The 21367-nt window shown below is 37.8% G+C and overlaps 6 protein-coding genes across 8 annotated transcripts; 2 read left to right on the forward strand and 4 right to left on the reverse strand.

Moving 5' to 3' along the window:
- Positions 1-1304: 1304 nt before the first annotated feature.
- Positions 1305-4115, reverse strand: LOC103846452. Its single transcript, XM_009123378.3, has 7 exons — positions 3881-4115; positions 3684-3782; positions 3383-3562; positions 2733-2903; positions 2485-2655; positions 2311-2402; positions 1305-2223 (listed from the first exon to the last, which is right to left on the reverse strand). Exons 1-7 carry the CDS (start codon positions 3972-3974, stop codon positions 1639-1641), a joined length of 1392 nt encoding a protein of 463 aa, XP_009121626.1. The 5' UTR covers positions 3975-4115; the 3' UTR covers positions 1305-1638.
- A 1863-nt stretch (positions 4116-5978) lies between these two features.
- Positions 5979-9454, forward strand: LOC103846453 (cyclic nucleotide-gated ion channel 18). The gene is made up of 7 exons (XM_009123379.3): positions 5979-6502; positions 7005-7217; positions 7288-7598; positions 7669-7780; positions 7885-8121; positions 8201-8595; positions 8831-9454. The coding sequence occupies exons 1-7, from the start codon at positions 6038-6040 to the stop codon at positions 9240-9242; spliced, it is 2145 nt and encodes a 714-aa protein (XP_009121627.1). The 5' UTR covers positions 5979-6037; the 3' UTR covers positions 9243-9454.
- Positions 9436-13088, reverse strand: LOC103846454 (UDP-glycosyltransferase 90A1). The gene is made up of 3 exons (XM_009123380.3): positions 10410-13088; positions 9836-10162; positions 9436-9727 (listed from the first exon to the last, which is right to left on the reverse strand). The coding sequence occupies exons 1-3, from the start codon at positions 11364-11366 to the stop codon at positions 9539-9541; spliced, it is 1473 nt and encodes a 490-aa protein (XP_009121628.1). The 5' UTR covers positions 11367-13088; the 3' UTR covers positions 9436-9538.
- Positions 13089-13311: 223 nt separating this feature from the next.
- On the forward strand, positions 13312-14966 carry LOC103846455 (pyrroline-5-carboxylate reductase). Its single transcript, XM_009123381.2, has 7 exons — positions 13312-13568; positions 13649-13697; positions 13790-13881; positions 14035-14107; positions 14191-14311; positions 14380-14485; positions 14606-14966. The coding sequence occupies exons 1-7, from the start codon at positions 13368-13370 to the stop codon at positions 14792-14794; spliced, it is 831 nt and encodes a 276-aa protein (XP_009121629.1). The 5' UTR covers positions 13312-13367; the 3' UTR covers positions 14795-14966.
- A 195-nt stretch (positions 14967-15161) lies between these two features.
- On the reverse strand, positions 15162-18635 carry LOC103846456. Of its 3 annotated transcripts, none has more exons than XM_009123382.3 (6): positions 17479-18635; positions 16647-16917; positions 16392-16498; positions 16165-16297; positions 15876-16070; positions 15162-15785 (listed from the first exon to the last, which is right to left on the reverse strand). In XM_009123382.3, the coding sequence occupies exons 2-6, from the start codon at positions 16902-16904 to the stop codon at positions 15441-15443; spliced, it is 1038 nt and encodes a 345-aa protein (XP_009121630.1). In that variant the 5' UTR covers positions 16905-16917; positions 17479-18635; the 3' UTR covers positions 15162-15440. The 3 variants fall into 3 exon arrangements, with proteins under 3 accessions (XP_009121630.1, XP_033137802.1, XP_018511269.1); XM_033281911.1 differs by having other exon boundaries at positions 16647-16929; XM_018655753.2 differs by lacking the exon at positions 17479-18635 and adding an exon at positions 17000-17257.
- A 246-nt stretch (positions 18636-18881) lies between these two features.
- Positions 18882-21250, reverse strand: LOC103846458 (formate dehydrogenase, chloroplastic/mitochondrial). The gene is made up of 5 exons (XM_009123384.3): positions 20990-21250; positions 20244-20418; positions 19622-20162; positions 19287-19524; positions 18882-19191 (listed from the first exon to the last, which is right to left on the reverse strand). The coding sequence occupies exons 1-5, from the start codon at positions 21074-21076 to the stop codon at positions 19078-19080; spliced, it is 1155 nt and encodes a 384-aa protein (XP_009121632.1). The 5' UTR covers positions 21077-21250; the 3' UTR covers positions 18882-19077.
- Between the last annotated feature and the right edge of the window lie 117 nt (positions 21251-21367).

Genomic DNA, 21367 nt, shown 5'->3' on the forward strand with positions numbered 1-21367 from the left:
AAAATTAGAAGTGTTATCAGATCAGAGATGGACAATAGCACATGAGTCCTTTAAATAGTTTCGGTGATTTTTATTTTCTTTTTCTGACATATAGGGATGGGGGTCAACAAAGTGAGGTCGACGACGAGTATAGATTTTAACATTACAGATGTCGCGCGTACACTTTCCTCTTTTATGTGAAGTCATTTCCAACTCCTTTTTATTTTCCCTTCTAAAATGAAATTTAGAGTAAAAATATTTTAATGGTATTCTATTTTCTACTCTATAATAGTGTAAACCTATTTCTACTCTATAAAGTATTTTTTTATTTTTTGTTCATTATTCTATTTCTCACTCTAAAATAGAATACTATTGAAATAACATCCAATTTTATTATAAAATTACTTTATTTAAAAAAAAATAGAATAAACTATTGGAAATATTCTAATTAACATGATAATCTTTTTTCGTGAAAGAATGTTCGTTTCTTCTTAATTTACACTTTAATCCATTTTTACAAATATTTATGGAAGACTACAAATCTTTGTTATCTTACTAGTGGTGGACAGATTATCCATGTTTTGGAGGACATAAAAGCCATTGGTAAAAAGTAAACTATACAGGTACATAATAAGAGAATCATTATAACTATTATGAACTATGAACTATGATCTAACGATAAATTATTCAATTTATATTACTCAAATGACATCCAATCTAATATTGAAATAATCTTAAGAAACCCTTAGAAATGTTTGTTATGTTAGATTTAATGTTTGTTAGACATAATAATCAAGTTATGTTAGTCCATGTTAACGTTATATAATTTTTGTGCTAATCTCCGGCTATAAAAAAGTGATGAAATGTGTCATAAGTACAGAAAATGCTTGAGCTGTGATTCACTATATACTTCGCATCATAAGATAAATAATATTTTTTTGTTTCCGAAAGTAAAATTTTTAAGAATTTTTACGTTTATTAAAAATATAATAAATATTTACCATTTAATCTATAATTTATTTTTTTAAAACATTTTCCAATAATTATCAGACAATAAAATTTAATCAATTCAAATATTCATAATTAATATTTTTTAAAAATATACAAAAAAATATTTTAAAATATAGAAAATTTATTTTTGTGGAACAAAAATAAATTTTAGAAAATATTATTTTCGAGAACGGAGTGAGTATAGACAATCATAAACACACAACTACATGCATCGTACAAAGCATGGAACCCAAAAGTCTATTAAAAACCACTAACACGCATGCTTTGTGGGAACCCATATGATCTAATTATTTAAAATTATTTTATTGGTTTTCTTTTTCCTATTTTCAGTAAACAAAACATTAATTTCCACTTTTTGTAAACTATCACATTGTCGTATTGCGAGGAACAGATGAAAGAAAGTATTCCTTATGTAATCAGTAATCAGAAATCAGTAATCAGTAATCAGTAATCAGAAAGTATTCAGAAATCAGTAATCAGTAATCAGTAATCAGTAATCAGAAAGTATTCCTTATGTAATCAGTAATCAGAAAGTATTCCTTATGTAAACTAAGTTTTGTAATCAGTAATCAGAAAGTATTCCTTATATAACAACATAGCGCGGTAAAGTATATGACACACTCTAAGTAACTTATGAAAGTTTTGTAATCAGTAAACTTGAGAAGAATATCCCATGTAATTAATTCTTGGCCGTAGGTTTCGCTGATCGTTCACTGCTTCCTTGAAATCAACAGCTTTGATCACCATAGCTTCTCGGCGGCCGTCTTGCTCCTGAACTGCCCCAAATACAATCTCGTTCTCTCGGTTAGCTTCAGTATCGTTCACATTTCGTTTCTTTTGGTTTTGGTATTGGTCACAATCTTGGTAATAAGACCGGTTTTGGTTTGTTCCTTGTGCTGTAAGGTAGGGTTTATCCTGATTTGTACCTGATCTCGGTTCTAAAGCCGGTGGTCCATCTTCTTCCCGTATAGCAAAGCTCTCTTGTACCGGCCACTGGTTCGGCTGTTGCGGATGGTGGTAGTGGAAGTCTTGGGGAGTAACTTTCCTTGGTCCTGTCATCATCTCGGAAACCGAAGAACCGGTTTTCACCACAAGCTTTCCAAGCGAACCGAGAAATCCTTCTTCATTTTCCGGTTCATATTGAGGTGGAATTAATGGCTGTCTAACCGGTCTTGGATAACGTTGATATGGAGCCATTGTCATGTTCGGTTTCGCCACATGCCTCTTATTATTCTGAAATAAAAAATCAAACCAAAAATGCTAATTGGTTCTGATTAACCTCTTACTTCGAACCAAACCAAAACAAACCAATTCACTTACATGACGAAACGAAGAGAACAATGATCGTACTCTACGTACTAATAACGCAAACATATAACCAAAAAATGCAGCAGCAACGAGCAGAGCGGTTCCTGTACATACACAAACAGAAACGGCATCGTTTCAAGCAAAACACAAAACAAACCAACAACGTTAGCTTGTTTGAAAAGTTACCAAGATGAAGATCCGTTTCCGGTTCGTGATGAGAACAGTCATGATCATGAAGCTGAATCTCTCTAATCACTTGATTCCCTCGATCAATGACTAACAGAGAGCAGGTTGAAGAGACGTAGATCAAATCAAAGTCATCAGAGAATCTTCCTCCGGTTGCGATGGTTGAGACTCCTGGCATAAATAAACCAAGAAAAAACTTTAAAATTGCGATTATCAAAGGGTAAACTCAAATGTTGAATTGTGGTTACCTGCGTCGCTAATCTTGCGTATGGCCATATTATTAGTATCGGCAACGTAGATGTTTCCACTGTCGTCGATGGCTAATCCTCGAGGACGATTCATTTTCGCTTCTTTGAGCTTTCCATCCACGTGCCCAGTGTAGCCTTCTTGTGAACCGGAGACTAACTTTGGTTTACCATCTTCAATAAATTCAAAACCCAAATATTAACAAATCAGTTGTGAGATCAGTTTGAAGAATCTATCTACGTTGCCTCTTAGAATCTATCTAAATGTGTAAGTTAGGTGCTTTATAATGAGGAAATTTCTTAAATTGAGGAACAAGAAACAACAGAAAGAATAAACCTGAAGAACAGAGAAACAGAACATGGATAAAAGCTAAATGTGTCGTGTTGTGGACTAAAGTAAAAACTTCAAACCTTAAAAAGGATTTTGCTGTCAAAGAAAGAAACTTTGGAATCTAAATATGAAGAATATCTTTTTTTTTTTTTTTTACAGAACTAAGAAAAGCAAAAGAAAATGAATCCCCATCTTGAAGCAAAGCATAATAGTACATACATGATTCATCGTTTTGGTGGATATAATCTTATATGTGTGCAGCGAAAGCAATCTTTAGAGTACTTTTTGCATCAAATCTATGTCAAGAAGAAGATAAACTTACATCTAGAAAGAGGCATGGAGATTTTGTGGATGTTACTGTTCTCGGAATCTAGGACAATAAGCTCTTCTCCACTAGGGGAAACTTCAACTGCATAAGGTTCAATCTCAAGCTTATTTCCATCAAACACTGTCTCTATGTTATATCCACTTTCATATTTCACCATCGAACGGCTAGAAACACCTGTCACACATTTTCTCAGCTTTTCTATTTATGAAGATTGAAACTTTGACAACAAGATCATATAAATAAAAAGTGTATATATATATATTTTGTTTTTATTTTTTGTTGTGGGTCGTCTTACCAGATTTGGTGGTGGCTGTTGTGGTTGTGGATGTCTGAAGAGACCACAACCATTTCCACAGCATTGATGCTACATTTGTCACAAGTCCACTTACAATCTCTGTTCCCAAAACAAACAAAAACAAGAACATCTTCAGACATTTATCAAAATAATCTTCTTTCAAAATAATAATCAAATTAGGGTAGTCAAGAACTTACTAACAGGAGGAGGCTTAGCTGAAACTGAAGACAACCCACAAAGGAGAAACAGGAAAATTAAAGACAGAACCACCCAATTTCCATTTTTCATCATTTTTTGTTTTCTTTGTAGTGAAAACGGAGCAAGCGTTGCTTACAAGTTTAGAGAGGAGATGTACATAAACATGCTCTTGTATATGTATTCTGTATCTATGCACTTATAGTTTAGTTATATGATGAGCTAAGCCGACAAAAGAGAAGATTTGGAGTTAAAGAAACATAAAGAGACAAGGAATCTATGCTCTCGAGTCTTGTCTACTTATTGTTCAATCTTTTCTCTTTGTATCTTAATCAGTAGGGACAAATTATTACCAAATAAAAAAGCATATCTTACTTTTTCCACAAGCAACTCTAACATCTCTACACAAAAGTTGCAACAACAACAACAAAAAACCTTAATTTGCAAAACTGAAGTTTATTCAAATTTAACAAAAAGAAGTATAGTCAGACGATATAAACAATACCAACTTCTAAAGTAGAAGCGTGAGGAGCAGAAAGACCATAACAAAGACCTCTCGAGTTTCTCCTTAGAAAATCATACCCAAAGTTAATAGCCACCTTCTTCACCCACTCGAACCGGGCTTTGCTCTCACATACGAATGTCCCAATATAAACGCCATCCCTGCCTCACGCGCCTCCGTCAGCTCCGTTAATTCCTCCTCCGCGAATCTTTCTATCCTCGCACTTTCCGGTAACACAAACCGTACCCTTTTCTTGACTCTCAGCGACCATTGTTCACATTTGTCTAAACAATCGTCTTCATAGATTTGAACAAGAGGAATTCAAAAAAATGGAATGAACGTAAATGGAATAGTGGAAGCTATGGGAAATAAAAAAATGGAATTCTATTTCATCTCATTCCATCATTCACAAGAATTTTTTTATTTCCATTTTTTCCATCTATTCCAAAGAAAATCATTAGAATGACATTTGATTTTCATTCTATTTAAATGGTAAAAAAAAATTAGAATTAGTGGGAATAAGTCATTCCATGCAGTTTTATTTCCATGCAGTTTTATTCCAAAAATTGGTAATCCAGTTACACCCTTATTTTTTCTATATTCCTTTTATATTTGCATCATTGTTTCGAAGTATTTGTGATTTGCTTCGTATGTTATTACAAATATTAAAATTTTCGATTTGTTTTGCTCCAGAAAAATATGTATATCCGGTTTTTCAGATATTCGTAAAATATATAGATATTTGTGGATATTACGAATACTTACAGATATATCATTTCATTTTAGTTAAAACAAATAATCTAGAAAAAATGAGATAAATTTATTCTTTAAAATATTTTTATATGATATATAAAATAAAAATAAAAGAAGTAGTGAAACTATATATTTTAAAATTAGTTATAAAAAAATTTAAGAAAAAGTTACAGATGTCATAAAAATTTATTCTCTTTCTTTATTTTAATACTTTTATAACTAATAATGTGAATATAATTTATTAAATCATATGTTAAAATAGCAATTATATAAACTCATACATTTAAAATTCTACATTTAATCAATATATATATATATATATATATATATGTTTTTATTTATATAGATGTCGAAGCGGAGCGGATATCCGGTTCTTAAAATTTAGTATTTATGATTTGTTTCGTTTTTAACGGATATCGATTTTTAATATTTGTTTTGCCCAAAACTTTACAGATATCCATATTTTTTCGGATCGAATCGAAGTAAATAACAGATCGAATCAAATTTAACGGATAAAATTTCAGTTCTATCTTATGGGTGTCATCAAGCTTGCACACTAGGACATGCTCAACAGCTCATTACTATAGACGTTGTGCCGCTTATCGTTTTAGGGGAAAAAACGTGTGCTGTTTTAAAAGCATATAAACGGCATAAACAAAACGAAACCCTTTAGGAACTAAGTTTCCGTAAATACCCTCACACTCCTCCTATTTCAACGGCCCTTCTCCCAATTTTCCCGCGAGAAATCCTCTCCTTCCATAATCATCAAAAGAAGAAAAAATGCCAACAAAAAATTCACGACGCAAGCAAAGTGCCCTAACCTCTCCTCCTTCCTCTCTCCACCAATCGCTACCTCTCTCTCTTAACTGCGGAATCCGATTAACACCGGAATCCGCCATGGAAGATGAATAAGATCCGCTCTCTCCGCTTCCTCCTCCCCGAGACCATAACCTCCGCCGCATCCAACCGAGGATCTGTCGCCGTACGCTACGGCAGCCAAGTCCTTCCATGGCGGCATCAGATCCTGGACCCGGACAGCAACATCGTCACCTACTGGAACCACGTCTTCCTCGTCACCTCCATCCTCGCCCTCTTCCTCGACCCTTTCTATTTCTACGCTCCTTACGTCGGCGGCCCCGCGTGTCTCTCCGTCGACGTCGGACTCGCCGCGACGGTCACGTTCTTCCGCTCGGTGGCCGATCTCTTCCACCTCTTGCACATTTTCATGAAGTTCAGAACGGCCTTCGTCGCGCGGAGCTCTAGAGTTTTTGGACGCGGTGAGCTTGTTAGGGATCCGAGAGAGATCGCTATGAAGTACTTGAAGAGCGATTTCATCGTCGATGTTGCCGCTATGCTTCCTCTTCCTCAGGTTCGCATGCATGACTACTAGTTTCTTGTAATGTAGCATAGATGTTGATAATGGTATAGGTATAAGGTTAAGGAACATAATGTAGCATAAATAAATTTTAAAAAAATGTAGCAGAAATATATTTTTCATTCTTGTAACCTTAGTATTTTAAATTTTAAAATCAGCTCTAATGAAATTGGAGGTTTGGAATGACCCAAACCCGCCCCTCAAGATTAATGGTCGGATCAGACCGGCATGACTATCTTGGTCATGTTGGTTTAAGATTGAACAACACTTTTTTAATAAGTCGGATCAATTTTAGTTCAGTCGGGCAGCATGTATTCGAACTCTAATAATATATTAATTTTGGCACGTAGTCAATTCTTGAATCATGCTAAATTTTTGTGTGGTTTAATTTTATGGTATTTATCTATTTTCAGAATTAATTTTATTGTATCCGTTATGATATATTTCACCATCATCAAAGCCTTATATGTTTGTTCTGACAATCTTTTGATCTCAGCTTGTAATTTGGCTAGTAATTCCAGCCGCAACCAACGGGACTGCTAATCATGCCAATAGCACTCTCGCCCTTATCGTTCTCGTCCAGTACATTCCAAGATCATTCATCATATTCCCACTTAACCAAAGGATTATAAAAACAACCGGGTTCATCGCCAAGACTGCTTGGGCAGGAGCTGCATACAATCTCCTCCTCTACATCTTAGCTAGTCACGTAAGTTTTCTTTGTTTCTCTCTACTTTTCTTCAGTTTAAGTTGCTAAGAGTCTCTTCATTTATGTTCAGGTGTTGGGAGCAATGTGGTATCTATCATCAATTGGGCGGCAGTTCTCATGCTGGTCCAAGGTATGCGAGAAAGATCACGCCCTGAGGGTTTTGGACTGTCTCCCTAGCTTCTTGGACTGCAAGAGTCTAGAACAACCTGAGCGTCAGTATTGGCAGAATGTTACTCAGGTTCTTTCTCATTGTGACGCTACAAGCAGTACTACCAATTTCAAGTTTGGCATGTTTGCTGAAGCCTTTACCACTCAAGTTGCTACCACGGACTTCGTGTCCAAGTACTTATATTGTCTTTGGTGGGGTTTAAGAAATCTAAGGTAGGACATCCTTTGATCCAACACACTTATGATGTATATCTTAAGATTGTCTAACGTTTTTTTTTTACAGTTCTTATGGCCAGAATATAACCACAAGTGTATATCTTGGCGAGACCTTGTTCTGTATTACAATATGTATTTTTGGGTTGATTCTCTTCACGCTCCTGATTGGTAACATGCAAGTAAGATTCAGAGTTTAATACATAACTTTTGCAAAACTTCTTAATAAAGAGATTTTTTTTGTACTTTTCTAACAAAACATCTTGTTGTTTAACTTGGTGGAAAGACATCATTACAATCCATGTCGGTAAGAGTAGAGGAATGGAGAATTAAGAGACGAGACACTGAAGAATGGATGAGACATCGTCAACTACCTCCAGAGCTTCAAGAACGTGTCCGTAGATTTGTCCAATACAAGTGGCTTGCAACTAGAGGCGTGGATGAAGAATCAATCCTCCAGTCTTTACCCACAGACTTACGCCGAGAGATCCAACGCCACCTCTGTCTCGCTCTTGTCCGCAGGGTACATACATTAACTCTGTCCTTATAAAAATTTAATTGTTTTCTTATTTCATAAAATCACAACGTTTTGCCAAATTCAGGTCCCCTTCTTCTCACAAATGGACGATCAACTTCTTGACGCTATATGCGGATGCCTTGTCTCATCTTTAAGCACGGCAGGGACCTACATATTCCGTGAAGGTGATCCTGTTGATGAGATGCTCTTTGTGATTAGAGGACAAATAGAGAGCTCAACTACAAACGGAGGAAGATCTGGTTTCTTTAACTCCACTACTCTAAGACCTGGTGATTTCTGTGGAGAAGAGCTTCTTACATGGGCCTTGATGCCAAACTCTACACTCAACTTTCCGTCTTCAACCCGAAGCGTCCGTGCACTCTCTGAGGTTGAAGCATTTGCCTTAAGCGCAGAGGATCTTAAGTTTGTTGCTCATCAGTTCAAACGTCTTCAAAGCAAAAAGTTGCAACACGCTTTCAGGTACACCATTTATAGCATTCAATGATACAGAGCCGGTCCTGAACCTAGGCTAGTAGAGCATTGGTTTATAGCCCCTAAAGTTTTTAAAAAAAATTACATATATATAAGCCTCTAAATTTGTAGTAATTTTTTTATGTAAACTGTTACTAAGTTTTCTATAACCCACAAAATTTTAGGACTGGCCATGCAATGATGGCATGAATGAATCAAATCTCATATACGTCCATTGTTTCAGGTACTACTCACATCAGTGGCGAGCATGGGGAGCTTGTTTTGTGCAATCCGCATGGAGAAGATACAAGCGACGAAAGCTCGCTAAAGAGCTCAGCTTGCACGAGAGTAGCGGATACTATTACAGAGATGAAACAGGATACAACGAAGAAGGCGACGAAGAAAACTACTATGGAAGCGACGACGATGATTTTGAAGGTGAGAGACTGTCTGTGGACAACACAAACAACAGCCAAAACCTTGGAGCAACAATGTTGGCGTCTAAGTTTGCAGCAAACACGAGAAGAGGCACAAATCAAAAGGCTTCAAGTAGTACTAGTGCTGGTAAGAAAGATGGATCTTCGAACAGTTTGAAAATGCCCCAACTATTTAAACCTGATGAGCCTGATTTCTCTATGGATAAAGAAGACGTTTAAAAGTGTGACATGTTTGATTTTTAGATGGTAAATAGTGTTAGGAAATAAATATTTGGGATTTTAACTTCTAATGTTTTCGTTTTTTATGTATCGGTTTGAGAATGTTAGATAGAGCAAAAGATTGTAGCTTAAAAATTATATTGTTCTTATAATGTCTTAATGTTATATTGTATGATCTTTTTCTCATATCAGATATTTATAACACATACAAACTTTTTTATTTTTTATTTTATTCAGAAGAACAGTAAGGTTATGACCTTAGTCAGATTGAACAACAACCAAGAGTACACTGCTCTCTAATCATGGCTTGACAGCTTATTAACATCATTTGTTTCTCTAATCTTACATAACTCTTCAAGAAGCAAACTCAAATTCTTCCATGACGAACCTGTCCCTTGAGCCAAAGCTTCTCTAGCCATTTCTGCATACTCTTTCACATTCTTTCTCGCAGTCTTCCCCATCTCTCCTTCCATCAACTTTTTAACCTATATTGTACCAATAAAAAAATATCATAACTGAAGCCAGCAACATTAATTAAGTTTTTTTAACACAACAATATTAGTTAAGTTCATTCAAACATTTTGTTATAATACCTTTTGACTGACTTCTTCTCTTGACACGAACCCTTCGGGAGTTCCATTTTCTGTTTCGATTCTTACTCCGACCTTTAACTCCTCCACGACCAACTTGGCATTGAGTGGCTGCTCGGCCATCATTGGCCAAGCGAGTATCGGAATCCCGGCGCATATACTCTCTTGCGCCGAGTTCCATCCGCAATGGCTTAAAAAACCTTTCACACTTTCATGGGACAGTATCTCCCATTGGTCCACCCAATCTCTAACAATCATACCATGCTCTCTCACTCTCTTCTCGAACCCTACTTCTCCCACGTCCATTCTCGTGACCCACAAGAAGTTTGCCTTTATTATCAACAATCAGTACCATATGCGTAAATCATAACAATCATTGTCACTCCATTTATGGAAAACGTCGTGAAGTTAATGCCAACTACTTGTATGTTTTCACATTCTAAACTAAATTTTATATTGGTCGATATATATAACAAACTAATAATATGTGCATGGAGTTATGTCGAACAATTTGAAAAGTCCAATGTATGGAGCTTCAATGATCAAATACTAAATTTTTTCTATTTTACGTACGTACCTTGGAATCTTCCAAGCCTAAGGCTATTTCCTTGAGCTGCTCGTTCGATATCTCAGCCTGCGTTCCAAAGGCCACGTACAAAACCGGACATCTTTCCTCTCGTTTCCGGTCCAACCATTCAATCCAACTCGGTTTATCACTTTCCGGTTTAGGAGGGTTTACCAAGCACAAAGGCCCAACGCACCACGGCTTGGGCTCACCCCTAACACCTAGCCGGTAGTCAACGAACGGTGACTCGAGCTCGTAAAAACTGTTCACTATAACCCCACGGCTCTTCCCAGTAGACATTAATTGGTCCATGAGTAAATCGAACTCTGGACCTGATTGATCCGGTTCAGTGCAAACCGGGACAAAGTCGCACTTCTTAACCCGGATCCATGGAAAATCCGGTACGGTAACCGGTTCGGTATCGGATTTAATATTTCCCGGTTTGGTAAAGAGTTGGTGTACGGAGACGGAGTTGTAGAGAGCCGACGAGTACGAGTTCATGCCGAAGAAGGCGAGTCTCGGGATCTCGAACTTAGCGGCGGAGTCCAGTGTCCACCACAGGAATCCATCGGAGACCATGAACGTGACTTGCGGAAGATTCTTGAGCGTTTCTTCGAAGAGAGGCTGGAGAGATTTGGTTGCACGCGTGAAAGGCACGTAGAGCGACATGGAAGGGAGCTTGTCGGTGCTTTCGACTCCGGGAGGGATTCCGGCGATGTTTTCCGGGAAAGGGAGGGAGATTATTTTGATGGATGATGTGACGTCGGAGAGGAAGTTTGAGATGAAAGGTTTGTTTTGTGGGGTGGTGAAGATGGTGATGGACATGGATGGCTCTTCGCCGTCGTTGGAGGAGGAGGTGGCACAACGGTGACGGAGGAGGAGACGGGCGAATTGGAGGAGAGGGATGGTGTGACCCTTTGACATGTAAGGGAAGAGAACCACATGATGAGGTGATGGTGAAACTGACATGTTTGCGTGTGTTTTCTTCACATTGTTTTCACAAGACGTTATTTATAGGTCGGGATTTACTTAAATATTCTTTTTCTTTAATATTTCACTTGATTTTGTGTTGAATGTATTTATTGTTTGTTGACTTGATGGTTCCAAAGAAGTAAAGTGTTTGAAGTCTAAAGGGGTATAAAGAACATTTGAAAATATTTGGCTTTTTATGTAAATTTTAATGATAAACGTTAATTAACATTGAAATAAATATCATTCAAATAAAATACTTAAAATTATTGAATATGGTAAAAAATCGTGGTTTTTGTAGAAACTAAACAATAGTATGATTTTCTAAGTTACCAAGTTGAAAGTTTTTAATATTATTTCCCCCAAAATACAGTCAATTAAAAGATACTCTCTAAGAAGAAAAAGGAAAAGAAAGATCACACACAGAATCAAAAGTATTGTCAACATTAATTCCATCGGTTCCCTCGTTTGACATATATATTATAGATTTTCATTTATTCACGTCTCTGCAAGCACGTATGCAGTCTGTTAGAGCTTTTAGACATGTGAATCAATTTCTTTAGTAAGTAACGTCGATAGTCCATAGGGTAATAACTTTGAATAACAAGAGAAACTTGTTTTTACATTGCAAAACAAATACACACGTGTGTGAAAGGGTGGCATATGACAGTTTGTGATATAATAATACCATGAATACATGGTCCATGGAAAATGGAAAATGGATACATGAAAAGGTGAGGAGTTATAGACTCAGTTTTGTAATAAGCCATCTTCGCGAGTAGAGCTGGTCCTAGAAATTCAGTGGCTGGAAGCAAAAATAAAAAAATGGTCACTTTTTAAAGTAAAAGACAGAGGAAAAATTATTAGCTGATATGGGGAGGATGAGGTTCGAACACAGACACTAGACCACTAGACTAAAGGGAATATTTATTATTTGTAGCCAAAATTTGTTTATAAATTGAACGGCCGGAAACAATCTGATTCTTCTGCGTGGTCCAAGGTCTGGCACTATTCGTAAGTCGTATTAGACCATATGTCTTTCTTATAAACAAGAATCTGTTAAGAAAAGAAAAGAGACTTTATTTTGCATGAAAAAACGTTACGCAATTTGCCTTGTATACACTTTTTTCTGATATGCCTTGTATACACTTTTTTTCCTTTCTAGCTAGAAGCTAATTGTTGTCATACGTCATGAAGGAACTATATATATCGTTATTAATTTAGGAATCCAAATACAGTTCAACTCATTTGTCATTCAAGTATTCAATTCAACAAATCTGTTGTATCTATGAAAATATAAGCTGGTAATGAAATATTTGTAATGACGTTTAACTGATTTCTATATGTAGTATTGTAGTGCAGTGACAAACATTATAATGCATCGGCTATTACCACTGTTCTAAAAAACAGTCTATGCGGCGTCCAGACGTTCGATTAGTCGGCAAAATAGGTATGAGCAAAACGATTTTTTCAAAAATTGACCTAGCTAAAAAATCGGTCTAGCTGTTTAAGAAACCGGCTTTTGCGCCCGTCTAAGCAATAATCATGTACAAAACGCCTAACCACCGCATAGGGATATTTAGAACATTGGCTATACTCTTGTATCTTGACATGTCTAAACAAACCCCCCATAATAAGATGGTCCTAAATAACCCAGAGCTAATTTTTACATGGGGGCTTATCCTCGGAATATAATATAACTTCAAGCCGGGCTTTATAATTTCTGTTTGAAGGATAATATAGAAGAGTGAATTTAGGTTGCCGTGTCGTTTCTGGTTGGTACAGCTTTTCTTCATCGCATTGTGATAAAACGCCGTGCTTTGTATAAGCGAGCCCGTTTACAAGAAGAGTGTATGTATACTTTTATTCTATTGGGCCTTAGGTAAAACCCCAATGAGCCACGTGATCCGCACGTGCACACTACAACACTGATTACCTGAACCAACAACAGTAAGAGATTTATCATCATTTTAGAACCTAAAATCGTTTTTTAGTCTTGCGATGGAGACGCTTCCAATTTCCGCGGAGAGCTTCAAGGTAGGGTTCATCGGAGCTGGAAAGATGGCGGAGAGTATAGCCAGAGGCGTCGTTGCCTCCGGGATGCTTCCTCCGAACTGTATCTCCACCGCCGTTCACTCGAATCTGAATCGCCGTCAAGTCTTCGAGTCCTTTGGGGTCAATGTCTTCTCCAGTAGCGAAGAAGTAAAGTGGCTCTTCTTCTCTTTACCTAGATAGTGTTTAAATAGAGAGGGAGATTGATGGATGTTGAAAAAATTTGGCAGGTTGTTAGAGAAAGCGATGTTGTGATCTTCTCTGTGAAACCTCAAGTTGGTATATTTTCTATTGAATCACAATCGAATACCTAAAAAATGAAAAAAAAAACTATTTGAGATCTACATAAGCTGTACATTTGTCTTGTGTAGTTAAGAAGGCCATCACGGAAGTGAGGTCGAAGCTCTCTAAGGATAAGGTTCTTGTTTCGGTTGCGGCGGGGATCAAGTTGAAAGATCTTCAGGTTGGCATCTTTGTATAGAAAGGAGTATACTTTTTCAGAGAAATGGTTCATCAGTCTTGAATCATAAGCTCTATGGTTCTATTTCAGTGTTTGCATCAAACATGCTCTCTTTGAAACAAAAGCTGAAAGATTTAATTTTTGGTCTTATGCTAGGAATGGTCTGGTCAAGATCGATTCATAAGGGTGATGCCTAATACACCAGCTGCAGTTGGTGAGGCAGCTTCAGGTAGTTTCTCTCATAATCCATGTTTGTGATTTATTACTATCAAATGCCTACTGATGATGAAGGTTATGTCTTGTGTGAAACAGTAATGAGCCTTGGAACAGCGGCAACGGAAGAAGACGGAGCACTTGTTGCTAAGTTGTTTGGCTCTGTGGGGAAGATGTTCAAAGCTGATGAGAAAATGTTTGATGCTGTCACTGGTCTCAGGTACTTCACGGTTTCTGAATGTCTTAAGTTGTTCAAGTTACCATCTGAAATTTTCGATCTTGTTACAGTGGAAGTGGACCAGCGTACATATTCTTAGCCATTGAAGCTTTAGCTGATGGAGGAGTAGCTGCTGGTTTACCCCGAGAACTTGCTTTGGGTTTAGCTTCACAGACGGTCAGTGAACTGACCCATTGGTCCCCTACAGCTTCTTTAATCCTTTTTTCTTTTCTGTTTGTCTTAATGTTTTGAAAACTAGAAAGAGAAGCCTGAGCTGTGTGTGTGTGTCTATGGCAGGTGCTTGGAGCTGCAACAATGGTGAGCAAAACCGGGAAGCATCCGGGTGTGTTGAAAGATGATGTTACTTCACCAGGCGGGACTACAATAGCCGGAGTTCATGAACTGGAGAAAGGTTCTTTCCGTGCAACACTTATGAATGCTGTTGTTGCTGCAGCTGATCGAAGCCGTGAACTCTCACAGAGCTAAATTATATAAGAGAGTTAGTTGCATCTATTATTTCACCTCACAGATTCACCAAAATAAGAGGTTTTGATATTTGCTTTGGTAGATGTGAAAACTATTTATCTGGTTCCTAGTCTGGTTCAGATCTCAGCTACTTTGTTACTATTCTTATATCTAATAAAAACTTCATGTCTCAGTGCTGGGTATTAATAAGGGTGGAAACAGTAATAAACCACTAACCTTAAGCTTGCAAGGGACTAAGGTGGATTGGCTTGCCTAAACCATCTACTACTATGAGTCAATGCCTAATCTAGTCAAGCTCCAACAAGGAATATCCATATATGACAAGTCAATAGAGGCTTGAATCGTCAAAGAAATCGACTAATTTGCATTTTCAAAAGACTCGGGGCTATATTACCAAATCTTGGTATAGAATGTATATACACATTAGACAAACATATAAGAAGAAAGTCACTGATGAAGACTGAAGAGAAAAGAAGACTCATAAAAAGAAGAAGATAAAACCAAGATTTTTGATAACCAGTTTCACTCTTTTTTCCGGTCCATAATTTGCCAATTTGGTAAATCACGGCCGGAGAATACCATGTAACCGTATGATCCGTAGCAAACGGTTTAAGAAGGGAAAAACCCAAAAAATAGTAGAGAAGGCTTATAGCTGTGATGAAGAAGATGAACCTGTAGTAACCAAACTCTCCCGAGCAGTCACTGCCACAACATTGGTGACACGAAGCACGGCTTGTGCGCTTAGAGCCGACAGCTTTGACTTGCAGAAGATTTCCCACGTAATTGGCTCTGCCTCCAGGGTTTGTTGCTCTTCCTCTGGCGATGATGCAGTCTCGGGTTTAATGAGAGGTTGAGCTTTTTCATACACGGTCTGAAGTTCCAGTAGGACGGTGCGCGCAGCCTCGCGGGACTCAGGGAGCTGATCACTAAGCTGAGACGCGGCCGCTTGAACTAGTTTGTCGATTCCATATTCTGTAATACCTTCAACGCCCTGCAATATGTATATCATAGCGCAAGGAGTTATTGAAATTGTTACATAACAAGTGATGCCTTTGAGATATATATGATGTACTTGTATTACCAGTCGGGGTACACTTCGGGAAAAGCATAATGATGCTTTTGCACGGATCCGAGGATTCCTGTTCTTGAGACAAGGTTGCAGCTTTGGTAACAGCAAAGTTGGGGAAACGTATTTGGTCATTGATGTTAAAGCTTTGTCAGCTGCCTCGCAGACAAACCTTTTGTCTTGGGATGATTTGAGGAGGAGTTGAGTAAGCTGAGAGCATAGTGTATGAAATGTTATCACAACAAGTAAAGTTCCATCAACGTTACACAGTGAAAGAGTAAAAAGAAAAAGAAAAAAGAGTTACCAGAGAATCCAATAGATCTGTAATATGGTCGTTATATGCACTGAAGATGTCTGCAGATGTCATGCATGCGGTTTTACATACTGCACTTCTAGGATTCTTCAGTGATTTCACGACGAGTGGGATCACTTTTTCGCTGTTAGAAATTATCATCGTGAGACATCCATTTTTTAAAGTTACTTTAAAGAGATAGTAAAGTCGTAGACATCAGTATAGAGAAGATGGCTTACAGCATATGAAGCATAGTTTCCTTGTGGAATATGGAAAGGCGACGAACATTATTAAGAGCGTCACAGACTGATACCCAATCCTTGGAGTCAAGGCCAGCTAGAACCGACTGAAGACAAAAATGAGACCAAACTGATAATCATAAATCCAATCTCTATATAAAATGGATATCATCGTAGTTATGGACATATGGTTGTAGTGATGCTAATGGAATTAATAGAATCATAACACACAGAAGCACAAAGCATGAGATGTACCTTGAGAACAGCATCAGCATCGTCAACATTATTCAAGTTCTGGGATTCAATATATTCAACTTCCACGGTAGCTTTCTCTGCCTCGGGTTTCTCTGTTTCTACAAGGCTGGGATTCGAAACCACAGAGCTTGGCAATGGTCTATCATCAGATTTTCCATTCATCTTCCCAACACAAGGCTTGGTTAAGCTAGCTTTACATTCACTCATCTTCTCAGTTACAGGGAGAGAATTCAAATCTTGTAAAGTATTAGTGGCCATACGTGAAAGTTACCTGCGTGAAGAACTAGAAATAAGTCAACCAACATAACAAAATAACTGTAAAATAACTGTAACCTACTTAGTTTTACTTTTACCTAATACTGAGACTAAAGTGAAACTCAAATCCGTTTCTAGCTCATCACATAGGGGAGACAGATCCTTTGGAAATCAAAATTACTCACAAATCTCGATGAGTTCAAGTCTATAAAGGAGCTTGAAGCAGCCAAGAATCGCCACCAGCAAAACAGCATACTAAGAAGAAACTATTATTCGCAATGAATAACTCTACTAGTCAACTTCACAGACTATTGAAGTAAGATCGAAGCGGACCACGGCGTAGATCTACATTTCGAACTCGAAATCTTCTAAGCAATTTAACAATCACAGCAACAAAAAAGAGGTTCTCACTCGATACACTCTCCGAAGATCTCAATTAGTCCTCGCGATTCCAAATCCTAAAAGTTTTCTGATTCCAGAGATCAAAACTAGATGAAAAGTACGCATGTGAATATCTACCTACACCAGTTCAAAGTTGCATTATGAGTTTACGGAAAATGAGGACAGAGAAATTTACCGGCGAATCAAGCAGTGGCAGCAAGAGGTAGCAGCCTCTGAGTAACAAAGGCGAAACGCCGTGGACTCGAAAATCGCCGACCTTAGAAATCTAAATTCAAGGAAATGGAATTTGAACTGCGACGAGAAAACGAGTGAGAAAGAGTCTTTTTTAATTTGTTGAAGGCGACTAATTATAAACCGGCGATGTACTTTCACGAGTCGTATTCATATGGTGTGCTTCTTAGCGACGTCGTATTCGCATGGTTTGGCTTGATACGGTGTCGTATATGAAGTTTAAGTGATTGCCTCGCGGTTGAAATTCATGTTTTTTTTTTTCTGCTAATCTGATCTGATCACATATATTTTATTCCCCAAAATATCTTCTTCACTGAATATATTGTTTCCAAGTAAAATTCACTTTCTCTTTTGGGTTGATTTGATTTTATATACTTTAGCGATTATTATGTTCATTTTGTTTGATTAGATTTTTTTGATAATGACATTCCAGCGCCAAAAACATCCTCGTCAACTGTCGACTAGTCGCTGTGAATCTACTGAACTAGCATAAAATCTCTTATAAATGGTTTTCTTCTAGCAATGTTTTGTAAATGTTTCTTTTATCATGAATGTTGATAACGATGACTTTAAATGGCTACATTTTTTGGTGCACAGACAAAAAAAATGGATGATCTAACTAAGAGCTTTGAATCAATATTGTACTTCTTTAGTATAAGAACTAAATTCAAATCTGGCCAAAACCGTATAAACCAACATGAATCATTTGAAGGATTTGGGTTTTGAGTAGTGAAAAATAATGTGTGGTCTTAAGTTTAAGTTGATAAAGAAAAGGTTTGTATATAACAAAAGTTTCAAAGTTTTGTATCTAAGATATCAAATACACAATGATGCGAGAAAATCAAAAGCATTTCTTTACTCAACATTTTCTGATTCAATCATTAGAGACTTATAACTTATTATATGTTTTAGTTAGTTTAATGATTGTGCATATCTTTTGAATAAAAAATGTCAATATTCCGGTTGAGTTATGATTCAAAACATGTCTTGCAGAGAAATTACAAATGACAGACTGAACGATTATCATCCACCCCACTCTCTTCTCCCATCAAGAGAAAATGAAAAACAATATATATCATAGTTTTAATACCCATAATAATGATTGATATAGTTGTCGAGAAAATTAAATATTGGTACAAACATGGATGACCCACGCTCTACAACATGATTATACAAACGTTGTCGTAATGGCTTAATTGGGTCAGCGTCGGTGTGTGTGTGCCTAACCATAAGTGGGTCGACCCGGTTTCATTTCCGGTTTTAAATTATAAAAAAAACTTAAAACCAGCACTCAGTCAATTAGGCTCTTGAGGCAGTTTCACCAATTCTCGGTTCATCTCTCAAAGATCAAATATAACATATGAATCATATAGATAGACTCAAAGATAAATGTCATGAAATAGCAACGTTACATACACGTCTTGTTGGTTTATTACAATGTTTTCAAATGAACAAAGCACAAAACGTTGATAATTTATTTAATTTAACCGTCTGCTTTGCCCTTTGGAGACAAGACTTGATAGTGCTGAAAGTTGAAACAAGCTTACCTGTATTGAGGAGCAAGCTCACCATCCTTAACGATGTAGTTCTGAGCAGGGAAGTCCTCTCCCTTGAAATACTTCTCCAACATGTCTTTCGTCCCCGCCGCATATCGTAGCTGGATTAGACCAAAGCACAAGACTCTTGCAGATTAGTAGCGACCAAGCGACATGTAGACTTCTACACCATATATGATTCGTTAACATATATTACCTGAGCATCAATGGTGGTGCCAGAGATGTGAGGAGTCATGGCTTGGTTCGGCATGTAACGCCATGGATGGTCCTTAGGAGCCGGCTGCGGGTCCCACACGTCTCCGCTGTAGCCTCCGATGTGTCCGCTCTCCACCGCCTCCACCACCGCTTGCCTATCCATGATGGCTCCTCTCGCGTTGTTCACAATCAAAACGCCTTTCTTCATTTTCCCTATCATCTCTTTATTGAACATCCCTCTGCATGAAACAAGAAAACAAGATCCCATTCGGTCATATCACAACGCACAAACTATAACTCGTGTGTGTTGTTATATTAACACAGTATTTAACTTACCTTGTCTTCTCAGTGAGAGGGGTGTTGACGACTACAACGTCGCATTTAGGAAGCATCTCATCAAGACTCTCAACATACTTAGCACCAGTTTCCTTCTCCATCTCCGGTCCCATCTGGAGCCTGTCATGGTACAACAAGTTGCACCCGAACGGCTTCAACCGCTGTAGCAAAAGCTTCCCGATTCTACCAGCTCCCACAGTTCCCACCGTCTTGCCTTCCAGATCATACGCTCTATAAGCAATGCCTGCCACGTTCCACTCTCCATTCACGACTTGGTTGTACCCCGGAACGAAGTTGCGCATGAGGATCAAGATCCTCATGAGCTCGTCCTCAGCCACGGAGACAACGTTGCTTCCCGTGACTTCAGCGACCGTCAGTCCAGCAGCTGCAGCTGCCTGCAGATCGATGTGGTCGGATCCGATCCCGGCTGTGAGGAGAAGCTGAAGGTTCTTGGCCTTCTTGATTCTTTCCGCAGTGACGTAAGCCGGGTGGAATGGGGTGGATATGAGGACGTGAAGGTCAGGGATATGCTTCTCGAGCTCTGCCAATCATATAAAAAATAGCATAAGCGCCACCATATGTATTGTATTGTTTTGTTATGCATATTTGAATGACTACTTACCGCAATTTGGACCTTCTTTGTCGTCAGTGACAATGTAGTGATGACCTTGTGATTCAAGCCAGTTCCTGATACCTAAAGCGTTCTCGACGCAGCCAAGGAAGTTAGGATTCTTTGAAGCGTATTCGTTGGCCTTGTAGAAAACTCCAACAATCTTTTTGCTATCTCCAGAAGAAGCCTGTTTCATAAGTCATTTCAGAAACCAACATCTAACTTTTAAATAAAAATACTAATTTCAAAGATTAGTGAATGTATAAAAACTCTGAAAAGCATCAAAAGAGAGACCAGACCACTCAACCAAGCCCAAACCCTTTAGAGGCCCAAACCGTTAAGATTGAAAAATCAAAAATCGTGCCGTTTATAATTTTTCAAGAAAGAAACACCTTGTAGTTTTTTTTAATTTACAATGAAATCTAACTGGCTAATCTAAATCAGACCGGACAGTTGTACTTTCCTAATGTTTAGCCACACGTTACAGTCATGCACGGGGTCTCTGATTCATATCCCTAACAACAGGGATTCTTTCACGCTAAAAAGCTGTAACTAATCAGTTTTAGTGAAATCGTAGATCTGAAAACCTTAATGACATACACAGAACCGTCTGCGTAAATCAAAGCAAGTTCAGCACAGACAACACTTAGAAAGCTGCAAAGTAATGTACGATTGAGTACGAGCCCAACTTAAAATACTTAATAGCATCAGAAACCGTGAAAGAACAAAAAAATAAGAAGAGATCTGAGGGTTCATACATTAAATTTTCTGGCAAAATAACCAGAAGATGAAGACGAAACGCAGGAGGCCCTGATCGCTGCTCTGGTGACTCTTCTCATCGCCATATTCTCTCAGTAGATCCGAGCTCAAAGGAGGAGATTTTATCACTTCGCTACTTCGTGTCGATATTTTTGTAGAACCAGTACCCGTAGAAGAGGAAGATGAAGAGAGTATATATTTAGTACATGAAGAAGATGAAAGTTCACGCACGCACCTGTCCCAGTTCTATTCGTCTCTATCTAGTACGTCACGTGGCAAATTATAGAGATCCGACGGCTCCCGGTGTATTATTGATGGATTGTGTTTAGGATAAGTGTTATAGAATCGTACTATTGATTTTGATTAATAAGGTACGA

This window comes from Brassica rapa, chromosome A10 (genome assembly GCF_000309985.2).
Source record: "Brassica rapa cultivar Chiifu-401-42 chromosome A10, CAAS_Brap_v3.01, whole genome shotgun sequence".
In the NCBI taxonomy this organism is placed as follows: Eukaryota; Viridiplantae; Streptophyta; class Magnoliopsida; order Brassicales; family Brassicaceae; genus Brassica; species Brassica rapa.